The 11,432-nt window shown below is 36.9% G+C and overlaps 1 protein-coding gene across 1 annotated transcript; it reads left to right on the top strand.

The window, feature by feature from the left end:
- Nucleotides 1-1,823: 1,823 nt before the first annotated feature.
- LOC138313770 (uncharacterized) lies at nt 1,824-3,316 on the top strand. The gene has a single exon (XM_069254071.1). The coding sequence runs from the start codon at nt 1,871-1,873 to the stop codon at nt 3,314-3,316; it is 1,446 nt and encodes a 481-aa protein (XP_069110172.1). The 5' UTR covers nt 1,824-1,870.
- The last annotated feature ends 8,116 nt before the right edge of the window (nt 3,317-11,432 follow it).

Here is an 11,432-nt window from a genome sequence, read left to right as displayed (position 1 = left end):
TTGATATGTGTATCAGTTTACTACTAGATGGATATCCATTCCTGCTATTTTCCTCTTACTCCCAATAAGTACTATTTTGTTTTTTGTAAATTTATGTTCATATTATTAAATTGGCACCACCTAAAAATGTTTTTTAATATCTTCTTTGAAGGCTTTGTTCAATTTCAGGTAAAGTACTGCCTTTTGTGTGTATAGTCGTATCATCAGCATACATATCAACATTACATTGTTTTTACATACATTGGTATAATCATTAATATAAATAAAGAAACATAAGTGGACCAAGAATTGAGCCCTGAGGTACACCTGTTTTTATCAATTTAGGAGAGGATGACATACCATTTGATTGTATAGATTGAAATCTGCCAGATAGATAAGATGTAAACCACTGCAGACTTGACATTGATACATTTAAAAAGTTTAAGTTTATGAAGAAGTATTTTGTGATCAACAAGGTCAAAAGCTTTTTGTAGATCTATAAAAAGCGTTCCTATCATTTGACTGTTGTCTATACCTTTAAGCCAAGTGTCCAGCAGATTAATGAGAGCTGTTTGACACGAGTGCTGAGATCGAAAGCCTGACTGAGAGCTATGCAGTATGTTATATTTGGTCAGATATTTGTAAAGATGCTTAGTTACATGTTTTTCAAATATTTTTGAAAGAGTTGGTAAAATTGAAATTGGTCTATAATTATTTGGATTTTCCTTTTCTTTGCCTTTATGTATTGTAACTACTCTAGCTTCCTTTAATATATTAGGGAAGATATTTTTATTCACACTAATATTAATTATATGTGAAATATGTGATGATATTAAGTCTTTACATAGTTTAAGAATTTTAGGACCTATTCCATCATTCCCCACTGCTTTAGTAGCATCAAGCCTAGTTATGTAATCATAAGTTTCATCCACTTTAATTAATGGAATACAAAAAGCTGGGCTATTACCTACTTTTTCGTTTACCTGTTTGTGAAAAAGGGCATGATCACTTTCATTAAATGGCTTTTTCTTAATATTGTCAGAGATATTCACAAAATGATTATTAAGATAATTTAGGATGTTTTGTTTACCAGTAATATGCTCATTTTCACAGAAGATTTCTGTTGGTAATTGATTTTTGTTTGCAGTTTTCGTCATGCTACTTAAATGATTCCATAAAGTGTTACTAGGTACTTTATTTTTAATTGCGTTCTTAAAGAGTTCTCTTTTTGACTTCAATATTAAGGTGTTTGTTTTGTTTCTCCATAATCGGTAGTTAACCATATCTTTATTTTTGTGATAATTGTCTCTGAGATTCCTTGCATTTGATATCTCGGTATTATACCAGCTAGGCTGTTTGGGTATTTTCACTCTTTTAGATTTGACAAATTATGTGTTTGATTATGTGCAATTACATGTATGTATATTCTTCTCACAAATTTGAATTGTTGACGATATTAAAATAAGATCGTTTTCCATAAAATAAATAAATGTTTGTTATTTACAGACGTTTTGAAAGATATTTTGCTGTTGCCTTTGATTGTAAAATGCTGATTAAGTGTTATACATAATGATCTGCTTTTCAGGTTTGCTGAATTGATTTGATATACATTCCGTAAAATCACCCTACTGAGGGACCATATGAGATGACGTAGAGGTCACGTGGTTCAGTGCCTAGAGTGTTTTTGGTTCAGTAAGACGTGAATTATCATCATAGGAATTTACTTTGGATTTTTGGAACAATACTGCTTCAAATTTACTTTTTACGTTGCCAATTATTAACTAAATTGATGACGATTTAGTTGGCATTTTACGAAAGTTGCTCTCCACGTGCTAACGGAGATTTGTGACTGTGTTTACATTCTCACGGGTCAGCGAGTTCGCGACCCACCATGGCCTCTGAACCCAATTCTGGGTCGGTCAATGAAGAAACTTCGCTCAATTCTGGGCATATGTCTACAGAAACCAATTCTGGGAATAGACAATCTCTTGCGTGGAATTCTACCGCGAATACCGCAGTAAGAAACAATTCCGTTACGGTTGCTGCTTCTGTGGAAAATTATGACGGTCGCCATTTTGTCACGACATCGGAGCCTCCACGCTCAGCATCTAGCATAAATTATGCAAATGAAGAGCCGACTCTCGTCCCTCCGAGAGTCACTACGAGACTTCCGCCAGAAACATCCGGTATCGCCATACAACAATCTATGTTGCTACAGAATCAGATGATGTTCCGTTTAATGGAACAGATGGCAAAACAGCAAAATATCCACCTCTCACGAACGGATAATACTGCTCCTACCGAGAACATTGATCAGTCCGGAAACAGATCTGCTACTGTTGAGGAGTCAGTATCCTTAGATTTCGTAGACGAACAATCTGACAATCAGTCTGTCAGTGATCACGAAGAGGATTCCGACGCCATCTCAGACGAGATATCAATGGATACCTCATTTGCCAGTGCGTTGGATACAACTGAAACAGGTACTGGCGACGCCATTATTGACGATATCATGTCGTTTTACTGTGACGAAGAACAATGTTCATCGGCTATAAACGAAAAACTGGCTGCAGTTATCAATACGGGCATGCATACCAAGGTATGTAAAGACAAACAGAAGGATTTATTAGGAAAACACTTCCGACCCAATAACTGTGAGAACGTCGTTGTTCCTAGACTCCCCCCATCAATCTGGAATAGTTTAGGGAGGCGACAGAAGGACACTGATTTAAAGTATCAATCATTCCAAAGTCTTGTGTGTAAAGCCTTATACCCACTGATACACTTGTCTGATAGACTTTTTAACGCGACACAAGAGGGTCTTCGGCCAAAAGAAGTGAAAGACTGTTTATCATTGGCAAATGACACTTTCAAATGTCTCCAGATTCTGCACACTGACATCTCCTACCGCAGGAAACAAAACCTCTTGCCTGCGATAAATGAAGAATTCAAATCTTTGTGTGCTCAGTCTAACCCTGTAACCTCTCAATTGTTAGGCGATGAACTTGAGCAAAGGATAAAGGAAATTAGTGATGCTAAAAGAGTGAGCAAACAGATTACCAAATCACCAAAACTGTCACACAAGAGTGATAGATTCAACCCTATTCGACAACCACATGGCCGCCAAACACATGGAGGAAAACATGCAGGACATTATGCTAATCGGCATTCTGGACAACAACAACAGAACCACCGCAGATGGGACAACAACAACAAACATGGTCACGGTCAAGGCCAACAGGGACCACAGCAGCGACACCGCAACAATTACAGTTCTGAGCGGGGACCTTTTTTGTCGCAAAGACCAGCAAAAGGACCAAAGAAAAAACAGGACTGAATACTTCACACGTAAGTGTTACGACAGTGTGTTTAGACAAGACTGATGTCAGTTTTAAAACTGCACAAGACGTTTTTGAAACATTACAAAATGTCCCTGACAATTTCAGTGGTGGTAAAGTAAAACATTATTCGGAAGCATGGAATCAATTATCATCTGATCCATGGCTTAGATCTCAGATTCAAGGATATCAAATAGAATTTCAGTCAGTGCCATATCAAGCAAGTGCTCCGCGTTCTATTCCTTTTTCAACATCTGAAGCTGGGTTTATAGATATTGAACTTGAGAAACTTCTGTCTAAACATGTCATAGAGTTAGTTGCTAATTCTGACAGGGTCAGTGATGAATTCCTGTCTACTATCTTTCTTCGACCGAAAAAAGATGGATCATACAGATTAATTTTAAATTTAAAAACTTTAAACCTTGATGTTGAACATTTACATTTCAAAATGGAAACGCTTAAATCTGCCATAACTCTTATGTCAAAAAACTGTTGGTTTGCATCTATTGACTTGAAGGATGCTTACTATTCTATACCAATCCATTTTCGTGACAGAAAATTCTTGCGGTTTACATGGAAAGGCTTGTGTTATGAATTTACTTGTTTACCTAACGGACTGTCGTCAGCTCCAAGGGTTTTCACTAAGATCATGAAACCGGTCTACTCCTCTCTAAGGAAACAAGGACATGCCAATGTAGCATACATTGATGACAGTCTATTACAAGCAGAGTCCTTTGAGTCCTGTATGTGTAACATTGTAGACACAGTAACGCTGTTTGATTCGCTAGGTCTTACCGTTCACCCAGATAAATCCATACTATATCCTACTCAGTGTATCACTTTTCTGGGTTTTTTTGTTAAATTCTGTAGATATGACTGTGAAACTTACCGACGAAAAAGTTGAGTCCTTAGTACTGTTGTGTAGGGATGTACTCAAACGCCGTGAAGTCACAATTCGGACACTTGCGCAACTGATTGGCAAAATGGTGGCTTGTGAGCCGGCAGTACCACATGCTCCGTTGTTTTATAAATCATTGGAGCATGAGAAAGATCAGGCCTTAAAATCCTCAAAAGGAGATTTTGAAGGCAAAGTATATGTATCTTGTGATGGGAGAGAACAAATTTCATGGTGGATAGATAATGTACATTTATGCGCTAATCCAGTGTATCGCGGATCTCCCAATCTGACGCTTGAGACTGACAGCTCCAAAAGTGGTTGGGGTGGTCTTATCAAAGGAACTTCTTCGCGTACCGGAGGACATTGGTCATATAGCGAACAAAATCATCACATTAATTATCTTGAACTGTTTGCCGCTTTTTTAACATTACAGTGTTTCTGTGGTGACAAACATGACATTCATGTCAGAATATACATGGATAATACTGTCGCTGTAAACTATTTGTCAAAAATGGGTGGCAAGAAAGATATGCTTCATCATCTCGCAAGGCGTATATGGTTATGGTGCCTAGCGCGGAATATATGGCTCTCAGCATGTTATTTACCAGGTGTATCAAATACCGAGGCAGATAGGTTATCGCGGACACTATCTGATGACATGGAATGGAAACTTGACTCTTCCGTGTTCCGTGATATTGTTAGGATATATGGGCAGTTAGACATTGACTTATTTGCTTCACGACTCAATGCTCAGTTGTCTACCTATGTGTCTTTCCTCCCAGATCCAACAGCTTCAGCTGTGGATGCTTTTAGCCTCACATGGACAATTGATCACTTATATTATGCGTTTCCTCCTTTCAGTCTCCTGGGACGAGTTCTGCAGAAACTAGAGGAGGACGGAGCACGCATGGTACTCATCGCTCCCCTTTGGACAACACAGCATTGGTTTCCGAAGATGTTACGGCTACTAGTTGCAACACCACACATCTTGCCCAATCATCCACAGATGCTACACCTACCCAATCGACCTCAGCACGATCATCCTCTCAGGAAAATGAGATTGATTGTCTGCAAACTCTCCGGGATCATCTCCGAGGTAAAGGAATATCACCAAACATTGGAGATATCATCTTATCTTCCTGGAGAGAGACAACAAAACAACAATATTGGGTGCATTTCAGGCGATGGATGCTTTTTTCACAGCAACGGCCGTGTGATCCGATTTCACCATCTGTAAATGACATTTTACAATTTCTGTCCGAAATGTATGACACAGGTGTGGGATACAGTAGTATAAACACTGCTAAGTCGTTTTTATCTTCCTTTTTAGAGATGGTTGGTAGTGTAAATAGTGTAAATAGCGTGCTTGTAAAAAGATTTATGAAAGGAATCTATAATCTTAGACCTTCTCTTCCTCGTTATTCTCAAACATGGAATGTTTCAACAGTTCTCCAATATCTCAAAACTTTAACTCCAGTTCAAACTATCTCCTTGAAATTGTTATCTTGGAAGTTAGTAATGTTACTTGCACTTTTAAGTTGCCAAAGAAGTCAGACTTTGCATCTGATTGATATCAGGAATATAAAACTTACAAAGGATAAAGTCACTATTCATATTGGAGATTTGGTGAAACAATCCAAACCCGGGAAACACTGTCCGCCGATAGAACTAAAGGCTTTCAATCATGATCATGAACTGTGCATTGTGTCAACAATAACAGAATATCTGCGGAGGACTTCTCCTTTGCGAGGAGATCGCACTAGACTATTTATCAGTACTTTACCAAAATAAGATCGTTTTCCATAAAATAAATAAATATTTGTTATTTACAGACGTTTTGCTGTTGCCTTTAATTGTAAAATGCTGATTAAGTGTTATACATAATGATCAGCTTTTCAGGTTTGCTGAATTGATTTGATATACATTAAACGACCGATATCATATTCTGGTAATATTTGATGTACTTTGTGGCACGTAATTCAAGTATTTATTTATTTCTGCGTTTATATTCAATGTTTCTGCGTTTATATTCAATGCTTCTGCGTTTATATTCAATGTTTCTGCGCTAATATTAACACATTTCGTCGCTTACATGGAGCGGGCGCGCCGAGCCGTGACGGCCGAGCACACGGCTTACACGGGTAAACTTTACCTTGTGAAACGAGACTTACAGTACGTACAGCCGCCAGCCGATTGTACCTGAAAAATAATTATGTTTACAATTCTCTTTTCCCCTTTAAAAATATATATACCCTAACTATCCTATTCTCCTACATGTATATTTTGTTGTTTTCTTTCCCGCGTCTCGTTATTTGAGCTATGCATTTTGCATCTTTTTTCGGAAGAGTTCCGATATGAGCGGTAACAAATGTACATGGGGAATAACGATGACAAACAAATTATGTGTTTGATTATGTGCAATTACATGTTTGTATATTCTTCTCACAAATTTGAATTGTTGACGATATTAAAATAAGATCGTTTTCCATAAAATGAAATAAATATTTGTTATTTACAGACATTTTGCTGTTTGCCCTTTAATTGTAAAATGCTGAATAAGTATTATACATAATGATCTGCTTTTCATGTTTGCTGAATTGATTTGATATATATTAAACGACCGATATCATATTCTGGTAATATTTGATGTACTTTGTTGCACGTAATGCCAGTATAGAGGCCAAACTTAACTGGTGAACTAATACGATAAAATTTAATTCATATTGTCAGAAACAATTATACATATATGTTTCTGATTAAATACATGTTTAGTTTTAAGAAGTATTCGTCAATTATTTATAATAAAATTATAAATAGTATACACGTGTCAATTTTCAGTTGTTTTTATTCATGCTAAAGATATATAATTCGTAATATATAAATACGTATTTTCGAGTGTTCATGGGTCTTTTGTGATATTTGGGTAGCCATGAAAATTGGCTTTTTTTATAAAGGATTGGCTGATTATAAGATCAAGCCCTCATATGTCTGATGGCCCGGTCAATGCTGTTGGAGAAAGCAACTTCCGCCGCAGGTTTCAGTCTTCAACAAGTCTCTGGGGGCGGGGGCCGGAGTCCTGTAATTGGCAACAAGAATGTGGCTTGTAATGATTGTCAGGGTGTCTTTACAGTTTCTTCATCATTGACAAAATATGTTGATAAGATGATGCTGGCGTAAGACGGGGTCTTGTTGAATTTGCGATCGTGTCTGGGGTCGAAAAAGGGTTGATAGTTCTCGCCGATCTGTTCCGTTGTTTAGTTCAGTACTTTTATCAAATGGCCACGTTCATACACTCGATAGGCCATCGGGATACGATAAACATTCTCTACTTAGATTGGTTATGGATTTCCTTGAAGAAGTCCTCCCGCCCCTGAGCTTGATTGTAAACTTGTAACTATAAGATAGATCTCCGCAACAGGCTCTTCTTGTTGAAGAGAATTTTGCATATTGAAGATGTGATATTAAAGTACAGTGAGGTTCGATATTCGAAAACAAATTCAACTATATTTCTCTAGACGCACTGATGTCAAGCTAAAGCGGTTGTAATGGGTGACATGAGACTGTCATTGTTATCATACTTGTGAAGGGAAGGTACCATAATCCCTCCTGATTGGGGCAGTTTTGGAGTTGAAGATAATTCCTGTCCACGTCTTTTTGATGCTTATAAGGTTTTAACCAAGCGATCGAAGCTGGGATATAGAGACTGTAAATGTGGATTACAGACGAGAACCGTATGATAGGTAATCTATTATTTAGACGGTTTGAGATAGCCTAAGATCAGTTAGTGGAATAGAGAATATGGAGTAGAAACATTTTCGCGGTAATTTTCCTATCCTAATAGTGTTTAACCATTCGAAGACGGAGTATGTTTGGTGTGTGTTGTTATAGATGGGAAAAATCTTCGGCTCTTGGTAGAGCTGACGAATGTCTAGAGGGTTAATTGTACAATCAAATCCCTTATGATGTTGACTGCTTACCAGAAGCTTCAAAATCCACCAGATCGATGTTCCGAGACATGGCATGGACCTACTTGACCAATTGGGGTGTTCTGGTTTTAGTTATGTTGTATTTCTTACAGAGTAGGGCTACATGTTGGGGGCGATTTATAGATACTTAGATACCATCTGACTCATTCAGTTCCACTTGAAGTTTTGTAGATACATGTGTTGTGATTTGTGGTGTTTTGAAGGCTAGCTTACCTACCTGATTGGGATTGGTTGGGTTCTGGGTGGAAGCACATATCCGGAAGGCACGCATATGTTCAGTGTTCAGCCGAGATTTATTACTACCTTGTAGACTAGGAGAACCGAAGTGGATTGTAAAATAGAATTGTAAACATCCACCTTAGAGCGATTGAGATGTTTTAATAATTGATAAGGCAAGCATGTGACTCTATCCCTACCTGTTGGTCTAATGTAGTTGTGTTGTGTGTTGGATTAGTGTATTGTCTCGGGAGATGAACCTCGAACAGATTTTCTTGAAGAAGTCCAATTGTACGGGCCGTTGACTGGTCAGCGATGTCATTTTCGCCTATCTGTACAAAGACGGAGTGATAGATGGAAAAATCTTTCGGCTAGTACGATGTCTCTCAGCTGCCGAAGCTTCAAACCACCTCGTCCGAAGGCATGGAATGACCAATTGGGTAGTGGTATTTCTTCTTTTCTCCATCGAGGCGATGAGGGTGTCTGATAAAGTGACCGAGGATGCCGGTCTTCTTGGTGTCGCTGGACAGGAATCGGTAGGTTGTTGCTTCTTGAAAGGTATTCATGTTGTATGATACTATAAGGATTGTGTGCTGAGGGAGTATTTATAGCCTTGGCCACTGATATTTTTTGTCGGAATGACAAAGACTATAAAATCAAAACAAGATTCCGGCAATTAAGAAGTTTAATTGGTCATTAAAAAGATCACTCTTTCTCACAATTGTTTTTTTTTATTTGATATTACATAATTACATGTTTGACTTAAATAAACAATGGTGATATACTGTCTTTGCTAATTAGTCAGTGTTATGGTAAAGGTTTTTACTACTACCCTAATTACGAGGCCATGCCCAGGCCTATGTTATTACAACGAAGAGAACTTAGCTTGGTCATGTATGATTTCTTTTGTGTCGTCAAAGAGAGGTACTCTGGATATGACCATAAGGAGAGTAGTATAGGGAGCTGTATTCATCGATTGGTTTTTAAATGATAAAAACGTGTAAATTTCTTCATAATTCCAGTTTACACATAATGGTAGTGAGGTTTCAACGAATTTTTTAAAATTATTATTTCTTTGTCGATTAACTTATTGAATCTGAAACTTAACGACATACATTAATTTTTTATACGTTTCTGATTCAGTATGCATTTTTTATACTCGTGACGTCGTTACACCTAAAAATATCTTTAAAAGGGTTTTTTCCTAATATTACTATCACTGGACAATATTAAAAACGTCTTTAAAAGCAACTGGTTAGCTGGGGATATTTGTTAGATCTATGTACAACTCGTTATAGGTGATTTCAGAAAAGATGGCGTGACGTCACAGAAAGTTTACATCCGGGTCCTCAAAGGTACAAACACAGTATGGCGACTAATCATAATAAAAAAAACAATAACAGATACGTACATCGCTGCTACACAATCGATACTTTGACAAAAGTATACACATTCATACTTGCAAATTCCGATTTTAAAATTGTTTCTTATTGTTTCAGAGGTTACAAACATTTTATGTTTTTGTATTTACAATTGTTTATTGTTGAATATATTTGTGTACATGTAGATTTAGTGTTGAAGCCAGCTTGCAAGCGGTATCGGGCCGTCACAGTACCGTTTTTTCTTCACAGGTAAAAATTCATGTTGTGAAAAAGTTATGAATAGATAATTGATTTTATTGTGTAACGTTTCTGTTATACATGAAAAACCTGTTCACAATACTATTAAATATAACGAAATGTGAACCACCTTACCAGACCACGGCCGCTCGTGCATGGAGCCTTCGCTGGTAGATCACCTCTGATCAGGCCACAGCCCATAGTTGGGAATTTAATATAAATACGTAATTACCAACACATATCTTAATAAGTACTTGTAAAAGATAATATGATATATATTTCGTTCTTTTCCATGTATATCTTGCTTTAAAGGAATGCTATAAACCACTGTGTTACACTTATATGCAGATCTACGCAATGTACATGTTTAGTAAACGTATGGCTGCCGATATCTCGAAAAATAAAATGGTGAAATCGTTCAGTTTTAATGCTGTAGAGTTTTTTTTTAATGTCAGTCGCTTTTATTCCATGGGCTGCTAGTGAAGTCTTAAATTGAAGTGATATTACTTAAAAATAATTTGAATGCATGTTAGATAGACTACATTTAGATTTATGAATACAGATCGTAATACTGTAAATACCGACCAGGACACAATGCGCACGGCTTCGAAAATCATGAAATACTAAAAGTTTTGTTTTAAAATACGATAAAAAAGTAACTATAAACTGACTCATTTGTATATCATGACGTTAAAATCCAAAATTCCTGACGAAAAAAAATTATCTATAATACGTAAATTCGAGATCTCGGCAGTACTGTACGTAAAAGCTGCCGTTGCGCTGGGGGTGATCTACGAAAGCAAACTTTAATTCGGTGATAATCACACATCTTAAGGTGTTTTACAAAATAAGACTAAGAAAACAGTAATCGCTTATTAAAATTTCAGTACTATATTTGCGGAACTTGGAATTCAATTTGTAATTTCAAGCTGATATTTGCAATATTCTGTCGATGTTTACACATATTGGCGACCGTGTTTTTTCCTCGTGGCGCTCGAAAAAGGAGTATAAAACATCGTAAAATATATGAATACCATATGTTTATATCTATATATAATTGTTACATATTTTTATTTACACCTTTTGAAATAAAGATAAAGCAACAATTCTCGGATTGCGGTACTATTTATTACAATAAAATGTAAACAAACATCGAAGCGGCTGTGTTCCCACCATGTTAATGTGTACAGATATACAGAGTTGTACCTTTGAGCGCCCGGATGTACCTTTGTGTGACGTCATCGCCATCTTTTCTGAAATCTCCGATAGGAAATGACGTCGGGATATACCAGTGTCTGTATTAATCATCATATATTATTTCTAAAAAAGAGACACAAAAGTGAAAATAATATTGGTTTGAATAAATATCCTGATGAACCGTCATGGCACGAATCGA

Source organism: Argopecten irradians, unplaced genomic scaffold (assembly GCF_041381155.1).
Source record: "Argopecten irradians isolate NY unplaced genomic scaffold, Ai_NY scaffold_0910, whole genome shotgun sequence".
NCBI classification, from domain to species: Eukaryota; Metazoa; Mollusca; class Bivalvia; order Pectinida; family Pectinidae; genus Argopecten; species Argopecten irradians.
Note: the sequence above shows the minus strand (reverse complement) of the source record. Positions and strands in the feature narration are given on the sequence as shown.